This window comes from Desmodus rotundus, chromosome 1 (genome assembly GCF_022682495.2).
Source record: "Desmodus rotundus isolate HL8 chromosome 1, HLdesRot8A.1, whole genome shotgun sequence".
Classification (NCBI taxonomy): Eukaryota; Metazoa; Chordata; class Mammalia; order Chiroptera; family Phyllostomidae; genus Desmodus; species Desmodus rotundus.
The window spans coordinates 132,420,383-132,444,375 of NC_071387.1; the positions used below are offsets into that span (position 1 = coordinate 132,420,383).

Genomic DNA, 23,993 nt, shown 5'->3' on the forward strand with positions numbered 1-23,993 from the left:
TGACATCCAAGCCTCCGTGTCCTCATTTCTTCCAACTACCTCATGGGGTTGTCATGAAGACAGAAGAGGAGACATGGCCTGTGAAGCTTTGAGCACAGTGCTGGTGCTGAGCTCACAGTTTCTGCTGTTTGTTCTCTCAGTGCACACAAGTCACTGATGGGGACTGTGGATAGATGGCCAATTTCCTATTATGTTTATTGTCATGATAAATGTTTTTATGGTGGAAGTTAAATGTTTACTAACTCTTTCTTAAGACAGAAAATGAAAAGAGTACTCCAGAAAGAAAAATGATACTTTCACCATGAGTTTAGGGAAGGACTCCATCCCCTAGTTTTGGCTCTGTAGTTATGGGTATTTTTCAGTGTTGTCTGCCATCTTTTATGTATGAGAACATTTGTCACGGTTTACATTCTTCACATGTGTGAATGACTTGGAGAGAAGAGTTGGTCCACATTGCATACATCAGTCTTTTGTCTACCAGATTCCTGTGTTCCGTGAATCTCACTAATTACTGAGTCCCCAGGACCAAATTAAAATGCCTGACATTTAACTGTGGCTCAAGAAATTAAAGTGAACAGTAATTTCAGAGCAGATTATCACATTTGTTTATATCAGAAATTACTTATATAAACTTACTTCATAATGAACTTTGCTTGAAATTGTCATTTAATTGATATTGTACTGTGATACTTCCTTTAGTGGTTAAAATAAGATTTAGATAATATTTTAAATATTTTCCTATCTACAGAAGAATTATTGTCATCACAAGAGAAATCTCCTGGTGTTAAGGATGTGGTACTAAGTATGGAGTATAGTAAGAAATCGGAGTTAGACACTTCTAAGCCATCTGTTGAAAAAACCGTTACACATAAAGGTAATTTCTATTCAAACAGGAAATTTTATTAATGGTAATGTTTTAATTTGGAGAGAAATGGTTTTTATTATGTAACATAGCTAATAACCTATTTGTACTTTGCATTTCTAATTGTTCAGGTAAAATTTATGGCTTTCAAGAATATCTACAAAATAATTAATTTTTAAGGTATTAAAGTAGATCACAGAACAGAAACTATGCCGATTAATTACCTACTAACATGCTCTTGTATGTTTTTATTTATACTTGCTTGAGAGAAAACATTTTACTTTGAAGCATAAGTTAAATCTGAATTTGGAAAGAATGCATGATAACATTGAAAGGAATGAAGTTTATATAATTAAAATTTCTTGGGGCTTTTATGGTAAATCAAGATATTTAAATACCAGGGGTTTTGTTCATATGCTGAGATATTCAGAATATTTTTACATCTACTGCATCTGAAGTTGGTTAGGGAAGACAGTGTAATAAAAAATCAAGTGCAATGTTATTTCTCCATTTAGTCTCTGAAGAAACAAGGTATTTGTATTTGGTTGCTGAATTGTTCAGCCGTAATTACAGACATAATACTCCCGGTAGCTTATGTTCTTTAAGCCACAAAAAGATTTCCTTATTTCACAAGACTTTCAGATAATTTCATCCATAAATCTATATATCATGTTTATGAAAAGAGGGATGACTTCCAAATCTTACTCTCCACCCTCACTCTCTTACCTCTGGTCTAGTATCTCCATCTGTTCTATTCCCAATTGACATGCAACAAGCAAAAATCTGCACTGTAAATCATCAAACCATATCATATTTTTGATTCCTGTAAACTAATTACCATTCTTTTTCTGAAATTGATAACACTGGACAGTTCCTGTCTCTGAAAATTGATCTCTTCTAGATTATTTATAAGTATTGATGTTGTTTTTTATTTCTTTCCTCATTCATCTTGTTTGCTTAGAGTAATGGTAGTTGAGAGCTTAGTTGAGACCGATTTTGCTTTTCAGTTCTTTGCTGGCTTGATTATAGTGTATCTGTTTCATCTCAAAATTCTGTAAACTGGTTATGACAACACTGTTCTTATGTTCCTGCATTTATGTTTAGTTTATACATTCTTTCATTTCCTCTTTTCTTTTGTCTTTTTCTCTTGCATAAAACAAATGCTTTACAGAATTCGTTAGGAATTACTATATACAACTATGATGGGAGGGGAAGAAATAATACTTATTTGGCATCTACTTTGTGCCTCCTACAATTTAGTGGATGTTCTCTATACACTAGCTCGTTAAAGTGTCAAAGTCTTATGAAGTCATTATTTTTATGAAGTAGGAAACTGGTTCAGTACATTTCTATTTATCTCTTTATTATAAAAATGTAAATACTTTCAACCTAGTTTCAATCAGTGTCAATTTTTTTTTGACATTTCTGAGCTCTTTGAAATGAATACAGAATGTCCATAGTATGTTTTTTTATCTGTGAAGGCAGATAATATCAAATATCTATAAGAACAATAATACTTAATACTAAAAAATTAAATGTAGTAATTGAAATGTTTCTTGTTCTATAACAGGCATAAGAAATTAGCATTCAAAAATAGCATTAATATTTTTTGTGTTTATTTTTCTGTTTTGCCATTTATGTTCAAAATTAGCATAGAAACCATAGAAAAGATTATATAATTTTAAAAGTCTTCAGAACTAAACATTCTGGTATAGTTATATAGTCATAGATATTTGGTATGTCTGTCTGGAGTACTGAGGCGTATAGCACACAAGGGGACAAAAAGCACGCTCTGAATAAGCACTGAGCTAAGGTAGGTATTTTTTTTACGACTGAGGAAAGTGAGGCGTTAAGTCACACAGAAAAGGGGTTAGTGATTATACTGGAATGCTGGGAGTCTGGCTCAGGAGCCCACTGCAAGGTCCCCTTCCCTGTCCAAGTTCGAAGTTTTATATGCCTTAAACAAATAATGCAAGTTTATATGAAGAAAAAAAATGAGATTAGGAAAACTGTTAACTCCAGGAAAACATTTATAGATATTTGAAATTTGAATATAAATGGACCGATTTATACATACATACCATAAGTGTGTGTGTATGTATATACAACATCATGTATTTGAAAAGTACCACTCCTGTATAACCTTGTATTTTAAAGATTTTACTTGTAAAGAAGGGGAAGGGAGGGGGAAAGAGAGGGAGAGAAGCACTGATGTGAGAGAGAAACATCAATCAGTTGCCTCTTGTATGTGCCCTGATGGGGGGACCGAACCTGCAACCCAGGAATGTGCGCTGACTGAGAATCAAACTGGACACCACCAAACTGAGCCACACTGTTCAGGGCTAACCTGGCACTTTGTATAAACTAAGAGACTCTGATCAAATTTCTCACCATCACAAGTGGTGATTGATTTTCACAAATACCAAATGTCCATTAAGTGTTTCCAAAATTACTTTGCAGTCATTTGCATAGTGATGCAGTGGCACATTTAGAGTTTATGTAATATCTTCAAGGTCCGTCTTTTTAATGTCATATTTCTACTCAATTAGCCGTAGTTCATCATCTTGTCAGCTGATTTCAAATATAAAGATTGCAAAATCCTGCTAAGGTTTTGGTCAGTTGTACAGGAATATAATTCAGGGGTGAGTGTGACCAGTAACCCCATGGGAGATGTCTAAAATGTTTGCTTTTTGAAATCCTGACCGCTCAGTGTAGAAAAGATCATCAATCTTGATTATTTTTCAGACTTTTTCTTCATACTGTTTTGTTTATAAATATGCTCTATTTACATTTTTATTACCTTATTAATATAAAGGCAATTAACATATTTTGTGTCTTTTAAACATAATCTAGATGAGGAAGAGGATGGCAAGACTCCAACTCAACCACTGTTGAAAAAAGGCAGGCATTTTTCATCATTTTATTTTAATCCCTTTTTCATGCTGTTAACTGTTTAATTCCAACCTTATGATTTTCTTTTTTTACCTTAGTTTTTATTTTCATGGTGAGGTGATGTTACAGTTATTTATTAAATGCAGATTAGAAAAATTATCGTTAGTCCAATTAAAGAGTTAAATCATCCCAGGAAAAGGTGACATATCAAAGACAAATTCTTTTAAATCATCATAGCATCTCTGAAACATTCAAATCAGGAAGTCAATATTAATTTTTTAATTTAAACTACTTGGTTTAGATGATAAGTGGAGACACTGAAGTAGGTTTATTCAGTGTCACTGCATTCTTTACCATCAGTGGTAACCAGCCAAGTCCTTAATTTTGATACTAATATATTTTTCATTTCAAAAATTACAATATTTCACAGTCCTGCTGCGTTTGGGAGATACAGTCATGTCAACGTACATGAACTTTATGAGAAGGAGATAGAGGTGAGAGTTACGGAGCAGTGTGGTTTGGCAGCCATATTCCGTCATGCAAAGTCATTCGTCATGTTTGCGTTCCTCGTGGCAGCATGAAAAGTGAATGATGGACATTCTGCAAAAGGGATCAGATTTTCTTCTGTGGATGTCTGCTTTTAAAATTTGGTCTAGGAGTTTCATAATAGTCATTTGCTTGCTCACAGAGCCAGTGTTGGTTTTTTGTGTTTTTTTTTTTTTAATTTCCTGGGAATATAAATGGCAACTCCCTTGGTATATTGTTCTTTCCACTTGTAGCATATGGGTGCCCTTCCAGGGAGTTCCCGCCATCTTTCCATGGTTCAAAGAAAGATGTGGTTATATGGCTTTAGAATTGGGTGTTACATACAAAGGGAACAAATGCTAGGTGAAAATGGGAGTTTTTCCTTAGACTAAGAGGTTTCACTGTGATAACTGTCAGGTTGTATCGGTACGTCTTCCACTTCCTTCTGTGTTTCATATTACAGATAACAACATTTTATTTAAAAATTGTTTTTGAGCTTTAAGTTATTGAGAAACCACATTACAAAAGAAATGTATTCATGAAATAGTCATAAACTTAATTTGTCCAATTAGCCTAAAACCACTTTTCAAAAGTTAAAATCCAGCAGTCAGTTATAATTTTCTTGATTGGTATTTATGATTCTCTTCCATTCAGAATGCTTCAAAATACTGGAAGTTAGTATAATTTGGATGAGCTTAGCTATTGTAAAGATGTGTTTATCTGTAACCATCTTAAAAGTATGTTTAAATATAAACAACTGAAAGCTTATGATGGATGCCACATACAGCTGTCTGCATTATTAACGTCTGAATGTGTAAAAGCTAGGAAACTAGGAATTCAGCAAAAGGGACTTTAATATTTGCTCTTTTACATCTTATTTTTCTGCTTAATCCTTTAGAATCCAAAGGCCCTGCTCTACCTTTAAACGTAGCTGACCAAAAGCTTCTTGAAGCTAGTACTCAGTTTCAGAAAAAACAAGGAAAGAATACTATTGATGTCTGGTGGCTTTTTGATGATGGAGGTAAGGTTGTCAATATATTTTTAACAGTTTTAAATTTATTGAAGTTATGGGATTAGTACTAAGATTTGGCATGTACTCCTCACTGTAGACCCCATTCCAGTTTTGCCAACATTCCTAAAAGCAACAGGATTAATTTCAGAATCAGGTGGCACACAGGTTGTCATACCTCTTCATTGCCCTTCAGTTTGAGAGTTGCAAAGTCCTTCCTTGAGCTTCCTTAAGCTTCATGACCTTAACATTTAAAAAAATATGACACACCAAACATTTTGTACAATATCACTTAACTTGGAGTGCTTTTTGATGCTTCATCATTAGTTTCAAGTTATGTGTTTTGGGTAGAAATACCACAAGTGATGCTGTGTTCCTTTGTCTGTATCTCATCAGGTGGCACTTAATGTTGCTTTCTCTCATCACTGGTGGAGTTAGCTTTGCCTGTTAAGTAAGGTGGTTTCCACCATGTTTATACACTGAAGAGTTTACTATTTTCCCCTTTTATGATTACAGGTATTTGGGGGATGAGGAATTAGTCACTCTGTAACTATGTACCATTGTTACTGCAACTTTTATCACCATCCTTAGCATCCACTGACCTTCTACTTGAATCTATTGTTGTGTTTGTGGTGGCCAAATGATGAGTTTTCAACCCTGTTATTTCTTCATTTATCAGTTGGCATTTTACTGTAAGGAAGAACTTTCTTTTTATTTCTATCTGTGTGGACTCATAGATTCCTATTTTATTCAGTGGGACATGATTTGTCATTCTCATTATTTATTTTGATATTCAAGTTGTCTCTGGTCCTGTTTAGTCTGACTTCTGTGTCCACTGTTCATTTTCTAATGCAGTAAGATGTTCCAGGCTCTGTTCTGTACTTTCCTCAGGCCGGCCGCTGAATCACCCTTTATTCAAGGAGCCCTGATTCCTCTTAGTGGAGAGTGGTATTGAGAAGCAAAGAACGGGCGCTGGGCATGCTCGTTGGTACCAGTGTGTCACTGCTCCCAGGCCCTCGCAGTGGACAGACCCGAGCAGACACACGTGTGTGTCTGTCTGTGTGCGTATAGACTGAAAACCAGTTCCAGTCCGGCACTGCAGGGTTCAGTCCAGCTTCTCTCTTTGTGTTTCTCATTTCAGTAAGAAATGCCACTCCCATGAGCTTCAGTGAATATTCTCATTTCCCCAGTCTTCCTGCATGTGACTGATTTCCCAGCTTGGCCAGGCCCCCATCCCATGTCCCTGAGCTCCTCACGTGGGCCCTGACTCCACTGGGCCTCCCTTCTAGTCAGGCCTGCCTATGGCTCTATGACTGAATCAAGGAAGGACAGAAAGAAAAATTTTGTTTTATACTGACTTGTTGTAAACATATTCTTAGAGACCTAATTGAACTAAAGGTTTTTCATTGAGTAATTTCTTGTTATATTTTTATGATTCAGGTTTGACCTTATTGATACCTTACCTTCTGACTACCAAGAAAAAGTGGAAAGATTGTAAGATCAGAGTATTCATTGGGGGAAAAATAAACAGAATAGACCATGACCGAAGAGCGTAAGTCTATTTTAAATTGAAGAGCATTTAACTAGCAGTGCTTTATTATTACTGTATAGATTTCTAGGATAAATGTTAGGCTGTCCATGAAGTGTCAGTCATGTTGCTTTGTTCTATACCGAAGCTGAAAATTTTCAAAGAAAACCTCATTCTTTTTAATTCAGTCTTTATTTTTAAACTGTGGATACTTAGTTTTCCTGATATGTAATATTTTTAATATGTTGATATTTTAGAAAGTCTTTATTAATATTTATGTTATTAAAGTATTAAGCAGCTTTTTTTAAGTCCGGGAGAAACCGCACAAAACTTACACGTGCATATACAGGACCCATTCTGTAGACTCCAGACGCCAGAAGCACAGGCGCACTTGTCATCCGTCCCTTATCTGTAGGTGCCGTCTCTGGCGTAGGTCTGGCCCAGTGCTTCTCTGAGTGCCTTGCGTGGTGTCTCTGGACCTTTTTAGCATGTATTGTGCACACTGTTCCCAATTTCATGTTTAGAAAGCAGAGCTTTGATCTTACGATTCTTCTGCCCAAAATACTTGATAACTTTTTCTCTGTTACATACCTTAGAACGTCTGCTAAATGTGACAGTCGAGGTCTTTTACAGTCTGTCCTCCTCTTCCCCCCAGATGTGCCTTATACTTCAGTTTGCATTTCTGCACCCGCCCTAAACATGCATATGATTTCAGATGTTTACTCCTTTGCCTACACTCATCTCTCTACTATAAACAGCTTTACTTCTCTGTTAAGAATTTTAACACTCAGGACAGTTGTTACCTTCTTCCTAACACCTTCCCTAATTTTTTCCCTTGCCTCTCCACTAGTTGTTACATTTCCTTCCTGTATCACACTATGCTTGATACCACTCACTGGTATCAAGTATAGTGTGATACTCAATGGTACTCATTGGTACTCAAGTATTTCTCTATCTTAGATTTGAGTTTTGTGGGTCCTATAATAAACACATAGCAGGCACTTAGTAGATTGATACTGGAGTTCAACTGGGTGTTTATTCATTTCAAATAGTGAATTATACAAGAAGTAGTATAAATAATTTAAAAGTTTAAACCTGTTACTTATCTGTTTCCTAATATCTTAATTTAGAATATTCATTTTATTAAAAACAAAATCCTGTTTTATTTGCTTGTCCTGTGTGTTTCAACTTTTCTGTTGTTGCCACCAAGGTATCATTGCCAGCTGTGCCTCCAAAAAGACATTTACTGAAAAATCAGAGGCTTGTTCAAGCTCCTTTCCCATGCCTGTCCAAGTTCATTCTCGCCCCACCCCCCCCACAATACTGTGTACTTAATCTGCCATCAGTTGTTATTGCTTCAATTTGGTCCCAAATGTCTTATTTGAGCCTTTTGAGGTATGCATTTGGCATTGATGGAAGAACAATCCAAAAATAATTAAATAACTATTTACTAGTTTGTACTGAAATCCATACACTTAATATAGTTTGACTAAAGTTAATTTTTCAAGAACTGGCTGCATTCAGATTTCATTATTAATGTCTTTCTCTGTCCATTGTTGGATACTAGGAGAGATTCAGAGAAAGTGCAAGAATATAACACAAGTCTCTACATCAACTTTGTGAATGTATATTGTGAATTAATTCAGATGGACTTGTTTAGAATGTGATAGGTATATTTCCTATAATTCACACTTTTCAGATATATAGATTCAGCCCTGAATAGAGTAAAACTACTTATATGCAGCTTTCATGTATCTCAGCATTCTTTATTTTTGTTTTAGGATGGCTACCTTGCTTAGCAAGTTCCGGATAGACTTCTCTGATATAATGGTTCTAGGAGACATTAATACTAAACCAAAGAAAGAAAAGTAAGTTATTGAACAAATTACTTTGGACACATTTCTGATACTTTATGGATAACCTACTCAGACACTCCAGTAATAGATCATTCAATTTAACATGTGGGCTTTTTGCCTGCTGTAAGTTACATTTGAAGTCAACTTTCTAAATTTAGCATTGATAGTTGGCATGCTTTTATAGCAGGTATCAAAGTAAGTCTAAGGGCCTGAAATTTTCAGAGTTCAATTACCGCTTTATAAGTAATTTCTGAAAATTATTAATGCTACAGAAGTTCCACATGGTTCTTTAAATTTCCATTGTTTCTGCTCACACTCACTGTGACCACTCAGTCCCTACTCCACATACAAATTACTTCACACTGTTTTGTTCTAAGAGTTTGCCTGTAATAATCGCATTCAAAATTCTCAAGATTCAAAAGTAGATTTGTGGAATAGTCTATCTGAAAATGGTATATAGTGATTGTTATAATTCTATGTATATTACCAGACAGAATTTTAATTACTCTCAGATAAATGTTGAATAAATGATGAAGCTGGTATAAAGAATTCATTTTAAGTGAAAAATAGTGAGGTTATACCTTGTAAGGTTGTACTGAGGGAGAGATCTACTTCCTATTATAAACCAACAAAAACCAGGAGCTTTGTACGAGACCTGACACTTGAACAGGGGCATTCAGGATTCGGTTCCAGTGTGTGCGGGGGAGGCTTCCCCACACCGAGCAACTTTCAGACAGCAGCAGGGTGTCGGAGAATTCAACTTCATTAGGACAATTTCCACCCAGAAAGAGAGTCACTCTGTACAGGTAAAGGGCTCAGCCCCATAACGGCTGCCCTCTACTTTTGATTCTAGTCACAAGCCCAGGCCGCGTACCTGTGCTTCTGACCAGCTGGCTCTAATCAGAAGTTCACATGACCCCTTCTTCATTTTCAGTTTGCTAGACTGTCTCACAGAACGCAAGAAAACCCATTTACTCACTAGATTACTGATTTATTACCAAGGGTATTAGAGGGTACGAATCAACAACCAGATGAAGGGATACAGAGCAAGATTCCCAACAGACGAGCTTCTGGCCTTGTGGGGCTTGGGGCCTGGCATGGTGGCGCTGGGAAGCGTTCTGCTCTCCAGCTAAAGAGACAAAGGGACCAATGAGCTGTCCTCTCCAGTTTTATCACTCTCAACCCTCAGGAAATTCCAAGGGTCTTGGGAGCTGTGAGCCAGGAACTGTAGATGAAGACCAAATCTCTTATAAATCACAATATTGCAATACTGAAAAAATGTTCTTCAAATTCACAGAGGATTGGAATGCTGTTCATGTTCTTTTACTGTCTTTTGTCCTTTTAAGTATATTTGGATCTAGATATTAATTCTGCATCGTCTTAAATATTTAGTACTTGCCCTCTCCTCCCTTCAGAATGTTCTGATACCTGTTCTTACACTACTTCCATTTAGTGGTGGTTCTTGCACTGGGAGAGCCTGTGAATGTTTGAGTAAAGGAATTAACACAATTTGACTTACTGCTCAAAGGGATCACTCTGGCTACTGCAGTGAAAATTTACTTACGTTTGGGGTGGGGTGAACATAGGAGCAGGGGCAGATAGAGAGAGATCAGTAGAGTATAGAGGAGAGTACAACAGATGGAAACACTAACTTCTTTAAGTTATAATTTTGTGTTTAAGATCTTATCGTTAAATAATTCAAAATAAGGTTAATTGTTAGTATTCTGTTTTTAAAAGTATTGTAGCTTTTGATGAAATGATTGAGCCATACAGACTCCATGAAGATGATAAAGAACAAGACATTGCAGATAAAATGAAAGAAGATGAACCATGGCGAATAACAGATAATGAACTTGAACTTTATAAGACCAAGGTATTCTTTCTCTTCTGCTTACTTTTCATTAACCTTCCATGTGATTTTTAAAAAATACTTAAGACATAAAAATAAGTATCAAGAACTATAATTTGTTATGGGGGGCAGGGGAGACCAGTGTGTAAATTAAATCTACTTTAAGTTGGGTTTATATATGGACATTGTAAATAATTAATTTTTAAAAATTATGAAACTGATTTTTATTATACCAAAATTGATTTTGGTTTCTTTTGTCTACTTCAGTTTTATGAACCACGATAGATTCCAATTTTGAAATGGTCTAGGAATGACTTTGTCTCGTTTAATTGCAGACATACCGGCAGATTAGGTTAAATGAATTATTAAAGGAACATTCAAGTTCAGCTAATATCATTGTCATGTAAGTAATATCTGCACTGATTTTCTTAAGTATTGATTTTATGATAGTGCAATTAGTATTAATTTCTATACCAAGTACATATCTTTTTAACTCCATATGACTTAGTAGTTATAAGGAAGAAAAAACAAACTTTTAAAGATACACTTTGCTTAAAGCATATGGAGAAATCATTTAAGGTAGGAGGAAAAAAATCTTTAGCTTATGTGAATCTAAGTAATTCATTATCATAGTTTATTTTGGAATTTTTTCTTTCTCCTTTTTCTCCCCTTTTAACTTTGTTTTAGCTTTAGAAACACTAGCACAGCCATCAAGCTAAGGGGTGTGACGGCCTGAAGTTTAAGGTTGGACCCAAGCATCTTCTTCATAGAAATAATGAAATTATTTGGAGAATAAATTTAAGAAGTGGTTTCTGTCTGAATCCCACTCCAAGTTCCCACAGACTTTACAGACAGACACATTGTCCTTGCAGTGAATACAAATGCCAATGCTCACTCTGGCTTTCCTTCCACCAAACCAGGGTAGCTAGGTATTACTTAAACCCACATTTTCTCAGTCCTGGCACCTGGGTCCTTAAACAGTAAGGAAAGCTCAGGCCTTCAAAAACATGCCAAACAATTACATAAAATAACAACAAAGGATTATGCTTTATTGATTAACAACAAATATTCGGTGCACCAGAAAATTATAAGTTTTGCTTGATGATGACCAGATATCTGGAATGGAAGATGCTAAAACAAAACATATTGATAGAAATGCAGAAACACTGCTGAGCATACTACTGCCCCTATCTACAAATAGAAGTGAAAACTCAGAGAGAGAAGATACAAATAATATGTAGAAATAATTATACTTACATCGAATTTTACTTAACCCACTTTCTAAATTCAGATAGAAACATCCTTTTCTTCTAAAAGAATTATGTACTTATTGAAGAAGGGGAAAGTAGGGGCTTACTGTTAGGTACTAAATGTGTTATGCTATTCTAATGAAGAAAAATTTAAATCTTTTGTTCAAAGTTGAAAACGTAGTAGAGAGTGTTATGGGAGTACAGCAGTTGCTATACTATATGCAGATATATGCAGAATTTCCCTTCACTTAAAAATATTCTTTTACTGTGGTAATTTTTAGTTACTATATTGTGACATAACTTAATTTTTATTACATTTTATTCGACTTAAATGCATTGCTGAATTTCCTTTCTCTTTTTGGTATCAGGAGTCTCCCAGTTGCACGAAAAGGAGCTGTGTCTAGTGCTCTCTACATGGCGTGGTTAGAAGCTCTATCTCAGGACCTACCACCAATTCTCCTAGTCCGTGGGAATCATCAGAGTGTCCTTACCTTCTATTCTTAAATGTTCTACACAGTGGACAGCCCTCCAGATGGTACTTCATTGCTTAGTGAAGTAACTGAAATCTTCAGTGACACGTTAACATCACAATGGTGAACTGTGACTTTTCTTTCACTATTTCATTAATTTGAAAGCACATGGGGAAATTTGTTCCATTGATACGTGTATGGAGACTTCAGTTGTACTCAGTGTGTCTCAATTTTCATGATGATTCCTTGTTGTTGGACTAAAGCTCATGAGAGTAAAGTTTTCCTTTGCTACTTGAATAGCAATAAAAGTGTGTTATTTTTTGATTGATGAAAGGAATACAAAAAGCCTTTAGCCTTGTGGTGCCTTCTGAAAATAACCAAATTTCATCCATATATTGTCTTTTATAAATTTATAGAATGTCAAACTTTGCCTTCGGCCATTATTTCTTGTTTTTAGTCTCTTTCACCTTAAAATAAAATGGACACTGCTTTTCTTCTTCCATTGACCAGTTTAATGTTGAGTACTGTATGTTTTCTATTATTTTTGTAAAGGTATATGTTAGCTATTAAAGGTGAAGGTTAGGGCAAGTTATTGAAAAATGCAAAAAAAATGGGAACCAAAAAGTGACCCCAAGTTTAGGTTTGTATAAATATAAATAAATGTAGATCTAGCAGAGAAAGGCCCAATAAACCGTTTTTTTAAACTTCTAAGTGGCTCATACTTCTATCTTTATTCAATTATTATTAAAACCTTAGGGAAGGTTGAAGATTTATCCAGTACTTTTAGATACCGATGAAAAATTACATATTGTCATTCTTTGGACAAAAATCCTCAAAATCATTTGTATTTATTAGGAGAGTGATTTGTCCTAGAGTTTTTCTCAAATCTGATGGACTTTTAAGAAATGCTAAACAATTTTTCTGGAGGAAAAATCTTGCCATTTCATAGAATATCTCAATAAACACTACATGGAACTTCACTATACCGTCCTTTATAAATCATTAAATGTTTCATCAAATGGTTAAATGGACCACTGGTTTCTTAGTGAAATGTTTTTAGGCTTAATTCATTCAGTTGTCAAGTACACATAGTCTTAATTAATATACTCAGGTTTGAACAGATTATTCTGAACATTTAAATTTAATCCACTTGTAATAATTTAAAACTTTTGTGTTAAGAAAACTGCCAGTTTGTGCTTTTTGAAATGTCTGTTTTGACATCATAGTCTACTATTACAAATACGACAGTGCGTGTGTACTGTTACTAAAAGCTTTATATACAATTATTAATGTGAAGTTTTTCATTTTTTATTCAAGGAAGGGTTTCCTAAAAACATTTCAAGGGATAGATATTTACATGTCTGTGTGTGCACACACAGATGCATAGATGTATACATAATGACATGTTGCTGGGATTTTTGCATTTTCAGTGATCAAGACTCATTAGATTAAAATTTGTCTTAATAAACGCAAGTTCAAAATTAGATAGGAGAGACAGGTTTCCTGGAGAATGAAGGTGGTCATTTGAAGGGCATGTCATTCACATTATCATTTAGTTAGAAAATGGAGAACATTTCATCTAGAGAGTGGGTTCATTGGTGGAAGTTTGAATGGTGAAGAATTTATGCAGGTTTTAATGAATCTTGATAGAAAGCTATAAAAATTACTACTGTTGTTAATGTGCAGTATTTTAGCTGCATGAATATGAACTAAGTTAATATAAAGATGCAGATCTGATGATAATTTTGAAATCAGAATGTTAAGAAAATGAAGTAATTGTTTTTCCAAAATATTTTTTCCTACATTATAACTCACAGCATTGTTGCGTTTATTACAGTTTTTGTAGTATTTGGCAGTAAAGATGGTAGAAATGTCATATTACTCAGTAAACAATATTTATGTTTGAGTTTTTTAAATGGATAATAGGGCATGAACTGAATGCTGCTATCTTGAAATGTACACAGGTACACTTACTTTTCTCCCATGCTTTCCCGTTCCGGAAACATCGTTGTGATCTGTACTGCAGGAACCAAATGCCGTGCATCGTACATATGTGTATAAAGTACATAAAATATATCTAAATATGCATAATGGGGAGGGTAATATTGTCTGTGAAGTAATGTACGAAGCTTTTCACTTTTTAAAAAATGCATTACTTTTCCTTAACACTAGACACCAGGTCAAAAATTTCAAGGTTATTGTAGTGCTCTAATAAAGTTCAATAATTAGTTCGTAGAGTTGCTAGATAGTGTTGAAGCTATTCTGCTCTGTTTTATTTATACTAAATTTGATTATTTTAATGTCTTTTTTTTTAGTTCTAATCATTGGTGATAACTTGGAAACTAATTATGCAATATCATTTGATAGTTCATTATTTCTGTAGGTAAAGATTCAGTGGGATTAGCGGTGGTAAGCTAATTATTAATGGTTAATTAAATCAGATATTTATTTGTTCCATTATTTCATTTGTATTTTAGGCTTCCTTTTACATTCTTTTTATATGCTTTCTGACATTACATATTTTTAAAGACTATGGAAATAATTTAAAGATTTGAGCTCTGGTGGATGTTTACCAAGTTTGAAAATGTAATATTTTGATAATACTGTACTATAACTGTCACACAAAATGCTTTTCTAATGTTTTAACATGGAATATTGCAGTTGCTGCTTTGTACAGAGGTTACTGCAATAAAGGAAGTGGATTCATTAAAACTATTTAATGTCTATTCATATTTTATGTTTTATAAATCTATGTCAACTTTGGTTTTAAACTCATTTATGTAACTCTTACTGATGTCTGAGTTTTTAAATGGCTTTTACCTTAATATTCATGCCTTGGAATAATCACTGTTGATACTGATAGTGTGACTGAGCCATATAAGATGTAGCTCATTCTGATTTTTAGGAAAATTATTTATCTTTTTAAATTCTGCTTTATTTATCTTTGGGCCAAACCATGCATTTATGGATGAGGAAACTAGAAGATTAAATGGATTCATAGTTCCTGAATATAATCTGATTCTTTCCTTTCTTAAGATACTTGGCAAAGCTGATTTACAATTTTTTCAATTTCTCATTTCAACACTTTACAGTAGGTGTGTTATATATGCAGGACAGCTATTTATCCTCTTTTGACTCTGGAGAAAGCAGCTTGAAGCAATATAGGGAGTTTCCCAAAGTCATGTGGTAAATCAAGTAAAGCATGCTGGCAGAGAGCCCAGGTCTTCCATCTCCAGGGATATCTCTGTTCTGCATTTATTACTCTCTGATCCCTAACTGAGAGGGCTGTGCTAGGCTGTCATTTCCCAACTTTCTATACAGGTAGGAAAACATAGACTGACTACAAGCTGCCTTAGTAGATCTAAAGCCAAATGGACATGTCCATTGTATAATCTTTGCTTCTTGCTTTTATTCTCTTTGGGGAGTTAAAAAAGAATTCAAAGGCAACTATGAATGTGGCATTTCCTAATATCAGGAATGTAACTCATCTTTGATCAAGCAGTGTGTTTTGTTCATTCACCAGAAGAAAGATAAATGTCCTTGATATGCGTCTGTCTTTGTGTAGCAACAAGATGTTTATGGGGTTTGAGCAAATAGTTGGTAGTTTTATGTTTAACTCTTTATGTAAATATGGCACAAATCCTAGGATATACTCATCAGAAAGGACTGTTTAGTTTAACTAGTTCAGATAGTGGATATACAGAATGTGTGGGTGGAGTAACCAATTTGACATGCTATTTTTTTGTAGAGTACTGAAATACCTAAAGATCTAAGTCTTGATGCTCTTTACAGAATTTGGAGGCAGTGGAGACTGTTTTATATGTGTGACGGGCATGTCAGATAGACAATTAAATGGTAGCGTTAAGAACTTCAGCCCATTTTTTCCCTTGAATCTACCACTGAATTTTGTGTTAGACAAGGTAAGAGGTAGAACCATTGTTTTGAGGAAAATGTGAAGCCTCTGAATTTGTCACCTGCTGATGTGCAGCCTTATTTGTAGCTGCTGTCCTCACAGATCAGGAACTCATTCCCAAAAATAACTGTCTGGTCAACACATGCCCTTTGTTCTAGGATATGAATGCAAAGCACCATAGAATAAATACGATCAGTGATTTATGGACATGCAAAAACAGAGGACCCTGACTCAGTACTAGTCAGATTTCATTAGAATACTGCTGAAGCCTTTGGGACAGGTAATTGCAGACATTTTGTCGTAGGAGTTAACTTATTGGTATAAGAAGGGAAGCAGTTTACAGGGCAATTTCATATCCAGCTCTTATATCTCTAATAACAGATATACCAAGAAAAGTTTTAAAATGAAGACAGCAGTGTTTTTTACTATGGGACGCATAAAGGCACATAAGAACTACTATAGAACACGTGATTATACTTGCTCTTTTATATTCTAAATAAAATTCAGCCCCAATTTAAGTCACTTTTAAATGATAGTCAATTTGAAAAGCAATGAACTCTAGGAGTTTATCTGAATGACCAATAAGCCACAGGTTATTTTTATTTTAAGCCCACATTTTTGCATGAGCATGCAAAACTCTCATTTGAGTTCCTAAAAATGTTACTAGTTAAGAAACTTAAAAGGTGACAAAGGCAGTTTGGGAATGGGGAATAGGATGGAAAGTTATGCTCCAAGAAAAGGGGTTCATAGATTGTGAAAGATTTGCATCTTTATGGCTAACAGTCTTGCAGTCATACTTTCTTTTGGGAAACACTGAATTGAGAAGAATGGAAGTTGTTTCCAGGGTTGTTTCTTCTCAATTTCTAAATCTGCTAATTAGCATCTCCCGTTAGGTACATGGTACCAATCTCAGAGGTATAACCGATAGCTTTCAGGTATCTATTTCTCTCCAGCTTTTCCATCAGTAGAGATAATCTTTTGTTTACTGTCTGTGCCCCTGTGAGTTTAGTATTGTTGGTAAGAAAAGCACAGGTGTATCATGTATTGAAACACTAGAACAGGGTTTTTCCAACTTTAGTGTGCATTGGAATCACCTGGAGGATTTGTCAAAATGTGTTTTATTCCTGCCACACAATCTCTTCTGAGTGAAATGACTCCGTCACACATGCCCCTTCTCAATATAATGCTCCCTTCTTTATATTTGCCTTTGTCCTTTACCCATGCTTTATCTGTTGAGTTTCTTCCACAGAGTACACATAATTTCTTCTCCTCTCACACTAGCTATGAATTTAAATAATGACTTTCCAAATTCATCAGTGTTTTCCTTTTATATTAGTTCTATCTTCATCGGTGGCAGGAATAGAACCCGAAGTAACCTAACAGAAAAAGGAATTCCAGGAAGACAGGGACTCAAGTTAGTGTGAGCAGGGATTCAGACAATGTCATTAGGGCTCTGTCCCTACCTTTCCCACTCTGAGGTTTGCCTCTCAAGCTTGACTTGATTCTTCAGGTAAGCTGTCACCATGTAAGTGTCCTCAATGGCTTCTGGAAAAACCATACTCAATCCCAATAGTGATGACTATAGATAAAAAGAAAAAGAGCGGAATGTTGGCGGCAGAATAACCTCGTTATTTGTCAGGAGCCATACCCTCTCCCTTGGGTTTGCCCTTGGAGTCTGGGGTTTATATAGCCCAGGAAATTAGGAAGGGCCTCAGATCTTCAGTCCACCATGGCTGACTGCTCCAGAAGATGGGTTGCCCGGATTCCAGCTGTTGATTCAAAGGTCAACAGCTCGGTAGGCCAAATCTGGGCTACTGACACCATTACTAGGTTCCCGGATCCCTGCAGCTAAATGCCTATTTATAACCACTCACCCCACCCAGCTTCTACCCCAACCCAGCAGCTGCACAGTCACTGGGGTAACTCAAAGTCTGTGGTCAGAGGCCATTAGGCAGAGGGTTGCTGATTCCCTTGTCTGCAGCAGCGGGATCTGCAGCACCTCTCTGTCCTTTCTCTATAGGGGACTGTCTCAGGAACTCACTCCCACACCAGGGGGCAGCCTTTCCTTTATTTTCCTTCCCCTTTCCTTGCCAGGGGTCTTCATGACCCATGGGAAAATGCAGAAAAGCTCTACTAGTAAGCTCTAGACCACAGAAGTGTCTGCTTTTCCTACAGCAACTAGAAGTCAGTAATCATTTAGCAATGTCTTCACAAATACAACAGCAAGAGTCTTTCCTCACCAAAACAGGCAGAGTATACTTTTTCTAAAGTAATTGAACACAATCTGGTTGATATTTCTTACTGTTGCATTAAATTCTTAGTAGCTCACCTTGATACCTTTGAATATTATGCCCAAGCAATCATAACCCAACAAAAGCCTAAAAAGCATAGTGCAGGATCAGCTTGTTGGGGGGAGAAGGCATTCAGTAGTACCCAGACTGAACTGGGAGGGAGCCAGAGGGCACTGGCATCAGCACCAGACAGGAGGTCCTTACCACAGTTCAAGTGAGAGATGACAGGTGAGGGAGGGACCGAACCAAGTAACCGAAAGAATAGAGAGGTCAGATTCAGGAAACACCAAGGAAGGATTAAAAAGGTAACATACCACTCGCAAAAATTACAAGGCTTAAATAAGTAAGACCTGTGCCCATGAAACTGGAAGAAAACACGAATAAAGCTTGACATGGGTCTTGGAAATGATTTTTTTGGATATGACACCTAAAGCACAAGCAAGAAAATGAAACAATCGGTGGACTACATCAAACTAAAAAGTTTCTGCACAGCGAAAGAAACCATCAACAAAGTGAAAAGGAAACCTTTGGGTGGGAAAAAATTTGCATATCATATCTGATAAGGGGTTAATATCCAAATTATATAAAGAACTCGTACAACTCAGCAGCAAAACCCCCCCTAAATAACCCAATTAAAAACTGGGCAAAGGACCTAAATAGTAGATATTTCTCTAAGGAAGACACACAAATGGCCAACAGGTGCATGAAGAGATATTTGGCATCACTAGTCATTAGGGAAATGCAAATTAAAACCACAACTGAGATGTTATTTCACGCCTGTTAGAGTGGCCGTCATCAGAAAGACAAGACAACATAAACACTGGCAAGGATGTGGGAAAAAGAGAATCCTTGTGTACTGCTGCTGGGTTGTCAATCAGTGCAGCTACCATGGAAAACAGTATGGAGATCCTGAAAAAAACAAAAACAGAACTACCATATGATCAAACAATTCTACTGCTGGGAATATATCCAAAAGAAATGAAAACACTAACAGACAATGGAATGTTATTCAGCCATAAAAAAGAAGTCCCATCATTGTCAACAACAACATGGATGGACCTTGAAGGCATTATGCTAAGTGAAATAAACTAGAGAAAGGCAAATACTATACGATCTCACTTATATGTGGAATCTTGAAAAAAAAAAAAAAACCTCATAAAAAGAGATCAGACTTCTGGTTACCAGAGGCAGAGTCTGGGGGAGGCAAACTGAAGGAAGACGGTCCGAAGGTACAAACTTCCAATTATAAGCTAAACGAGTATGAGGGGTGTAATGTAATGACAACTATAGCAAACACTGATATGATATATAGGAAAGTTGTTGAAAGTAAATCTCAAGAATTCTCATCACAGAGAAATTTTTTTTACCTTTTATTCTTTTTATTGTATCTACACAAGAAGATAGATTTTAGCTGAACCTATTGCAGTAATTATTTCATAATTAATGTAAGCCAAGCCATCATGTTATATGCCTTAAACATATGCAGTGATGTACACCAATTATTTCTCAAATAGAACTGGGGTGGGAGGGACCATAAGATGCAGTGCGGACAGGAGGAGTGATGGGCACGAGATGAGGATGACATCAGGGTTTCTGGCAGGGCCAAGAGTGGCTGCTGAAATTGAAAAAGCAGGAAAGGTGAGCAGGTTTGCGGAAAGGTGTACCTGTGGGGGAGGAGCAAAGGAGCTCTTTAGTGTGGAGACAGGTCAGAATGATGTAATATGGGAGGCAGAGACAATCATTTTGGGGTTACTGTTTACTTAGGTTCTCTGTTTCTTACTGTGTCAATTTTAGTAACTTGGTCACACATTAATTCCTATGTAATGAATTTTTCAGCAATCAGGTAGAGCATGCTTTTATGGTTTCAAATTTTATACACTTCATGTCTTTCTTTTTAAATATTTTTCCTCATTTCTTGATTGGATTTCTTTCTGTTCCCAGAAGAGACATGCTCTTGGTATGTCTAACACTTCCATTAGTGTTTTCAGGTGACAATGCTGAACGAACAAATGCAGAGAAGCAATACTCTGTATTTTAAATTCTCACCCTCATTAGAAACAACCTAAATTCCATGGAATATTTTTTCTCATAATCCCTAAAAAGATACACTATTAGATATCAATCTGTGGAAATATATTCATTGGTTTCAGAAAGATAACATCACCTTGCAAATCTGTAGATAAAGGAAAACTCATGCTCCTATTTCCAACAGGCTCAACTGTTTCAAAATATCAAAGTAACTCTTCTGTTTCTAAAACTACAGCACAAAATTAGCTCCCTGGCAGGAAGCTGTAACTGAGCTCAGGTTGCACAGAGAGCTGATGTGTTCTGTTGGAAGAACTTGTACTGGAGTAGCTGATAAACAAAAGCTATCTCTTGAACTTTTAAAGTGATGAGGAAGAAAGTCACCAGTATAGTTCAGTGACAGAAATATTTTGTGCTTACTACAGGAGGTCAGAGAAGTTAAGAAGCTGAGCATGATAATACCAGAAGGCCCTTCTGCGAGAGGAAATATAAATGTTGACGTGGCTTTCCAGGGCCAGGTTTCAGTCCTCACTCTGCTGCACACTGCGATCATAGCCCCTCAAAGCTTCGCTCCTCAACTCAACAAGGAGAATTCTATCCACTTCAGCGGGGTGTTGGGAGCTCTAAGTGAAAATAGGCACACTGATGGCCGATGGGGAGTGTTCAGTTGATGTTCACTCTCTCCTCCTCCATCTCTCCTGAATTAGCAGTAAGAAGACAATACTCCACTGCGATGACTCCATCTTCTTGCTCCCCACCCAGGGCAATCCATCATCCAGTTCTACTGGTCATCTTCTAAACATCTCAAATCTCTGCCTCTCCCCAACCAAAAGAGTAGCTATGCCATCAGTTCTGGTGTCCAGCATGGTGAGACTGGCCATGTCAGGCCTATTCCAGGCCTAATGTGACAAGAAGGAAAAGTGGGGATTATAAAGCCAGGGCAGAGGAAGAACTCCCTGATCATGGGGAGGTAGACCCTCCGGTGTTGCTGTGGGCTACACCTGTGGGACCCTCACTCCCGAAGGCTCTCTCCCTCCACATGCCCTGAATGTGGGGGGTGCATCCCTGCGGAACCAGGGCCCACCTCAGAGCTACGTCCACCAACTTGTACCTTTGCACTGTCCCTCCTTTGCACTGTTTCTCTACCAGCTCTTCAGCAAACCCATGCAAAAGCCACTTCAGCTGAGTCCAAATCTTAATTCTCTCTAGTCCTTTCTGTAATTTAGACCCAGATTTTGTGGATTAGACAAGATTGATCCTCTTTTTCTCTCAAATTATTGCAAAAGGTTTCTCATTTGCCTCCCATAATTACATCATTCTAACCTGTCTCCACACTAAAGCCAGGGTGAAGGCTTTAAAACAAAGATTTGCCAGTATCACTCTTCTGCTTAAAACCTCTCAACCCCATTTCCAAGTGCTTCAGTGTCTTCTGAGTTCTTTGTCACGCTTTGTAGTTCATTCTCAGCCACTATTGCCCCTGGCCTTCAGCTCTCTACCCCAGCCAGACTAACCAGCTGCACAGGGCTCTCTTTTGCTGCTAGGCAGTCAAATGTGCCATTTTCTCTGGCTGATCTGTCCTTGACCACCCTCTTCAAGAGAAAGCTCAAAATGACCTGCTGTGGGAAGATTCATCTGATGCCACCAGGCTGCCTTAGGGGCCCTCTTCTCAGCTCTGCTCACCCATCTGCCCCTCTCCTAGCCTCACCACAAGCAGCCCAGTTACCTTTCTTGGTTCTGGCTCCCTGCGGGCAGTGACCTTACCCAGGGCTTACAATTTAATGTTGTGGAATATGTGAGGAAATGAATGAAGTGAATGAATAAACCAAAGAACTTGTTTTTTATCCTATGAACCCTTTGGACTGTGTAATTTACTTTGTTTTCTACTTTACTTTGACTGATAGGTAAAGGACTCTCAGGAGTTTATGGGGGATAGTTAAGAGCTCCCCCTGACCTTTCACATCCTTTCCCTCTCTTACTCCACTCCTACTCTTTACTCAGTGATATCAAAATGTCAATACATTTCTGGAACTAAGAGGGAGTACTGAAATATTTTAAAACTAAATAAATGTTTTATGATTGTGATAAAGCTAACTGAGCATCTACCATCAATGCCTTATCTTGTCAAGCATCTGAGGACCAAATGCCTCTCAAACCCATGATATTTATACATACTTTATAAGAAAATGCTATGTAAATATTATTCATAACTTTTCTTAATTGGCAAGATCCTGTTCTTTCTAGGACAGACCGGAAGTCACCTTCTCTGTCAAACTGCTGCCACATTCCCGCAGCCTCTCGCTTGTCTTCTTGAGCCACCTCATTGTTAATTACTTGATTTCCAATCAGATTGAGAAACTGACTTAATCACTTTCTATCTCCAGCTGCTTATCTTAGTTGTGAGCAGCTAGGAAATTTCAACACAGGATTTAACTAATATGACAAGCATCCACTGAACTACCACATCCCAAGTACTGTGACAGGTGCAGGAACATAAAAAGGAATAAGGTACTGTTGTTGTCCTTGAGGAACTCACAGACCCCCACTGTAAATGAGGAATTACAAAACAATGCCAAAATCCAAGAGCAGTGAAGCAGATTTTTAAAAAATTGCTCTAGCAAAACACTCACTGGAAGAATAGGGCAGAACTATTGATATTATGGGACTGGAGAGTTTCCGAAGGATACCTTTTTCATCTACATAGTTCATGAGCTGGCGATGCGAGGAAATGCAGGGGTTAGGGTGCCTGACTTGAAGGAACTCACAGCAACAGCTAGTAACTATTTCCATGTATTATCTCTTTGAATCTCCAAACCTCCAATAAGGCAGTTTCCGTTACCATCTCCATTTTCGAAGAGAGAAAAGAGGGCTTCCAGAGTTTTAAGTGAGTCCTTACCAAGGACTCTTTCTTTGACTTTAGAGAAAAATTAGGTGTGGTGTGCTGCCAAGTGACATGAAACTAGGAAGTCCTGACCCCGGGCTGCCACACGCTGGAGACGGGTGCACATGCCCCAGAGCCCTGCCTTCAAGAGGGACCTTCATTATCCCAACACTGAGGCCAATCTGAGCCAGGCCTAGAATGTAGGAGGCTGAGCCCCAGGGGAGATGGACGGGGCCTTGCGTCTGCTCCTGTGCCCATGGACTCCGATGTTGGAGCAGGGAGAACAGGAGGAAAAGAACTGGGGATGGGACCTGGGGCTGGGGAGCTGGGGAAGGGGTGGCCTCCTTTAAGACATCCTTAAAAGGCCACTCACAGGTGACATGAGCCACCAAAACAGGTCCAACAAGGAAGTTGGGTGGGCAGTGCGGTGTGGCAGCCCTGGGGCTCCTGCCCACCTTGGGGGAGAGGCAGTGGGGCTGGGAGTAAAATGCTCCAGAAGGGGAGCCAGTATTTAACTAGGTGTCAAATATTTCCTTAAGAATTAGACACCTGCTTGGCCAAGTCCAGGCATCAGTTTATATTTTAACTGCCCTTTAAATACTTCTTTGGGGATTTGTTCTTTGAGGATTATTGAACAATTCAGTC

The 23,993-nt window shown here is 37.2% G+C and overlaps 1 protein-coding gene across 2 annotated transcripts in view; it reads left to right on the forward strand.

The window, feature by feature from the left end:
* SLC12A2 (solute carrier family 12 member 2) overlaps positions 1-14,956 on the forward strand; it is a 91,467-nt gene extending 76,511 nt beyond the window's left edge. The window contains exons 20-27 of one of the 2 annotated variants that reach the window (XM_024571619.4): positions 749-874; positions 3,716-3,763; positions 5,178-5,300; positions 6,729-6,840; positions 8,598-8,684; positions 10,410-10,545; positions 10,857-10,924; positions 12,140-14,956. In XM_024571619.4, coding sequence (XP_024427387.3) covers positions 749-874; positions 3,716-3,763; positions 5,178-5,300; positions 6,729-6,840; positions 8,598-8,684; positions 10,410-10,545; positions 10,857-10,924; positions 12,140-12,275 — 836 coding nt within the window. In that variant the 3' untranslated portion in view covers positions 12,276-14,956. The remainder of the gene's footprint in view (positions 1-748; positions 875-3,715; positions 3,764-5,177; positions 5,301-6,728; positions 6,841-8,597; positions 8,685-10,409; positions 10,546-10,856; positions 10,925-12,139) is intronic. The other variant, XM_053910876.2, reaches the window with a different exon arrangement.
* The last annotated feature ends 9,037 nt before the right edge of the window (positions 14,957-23,993 follow it).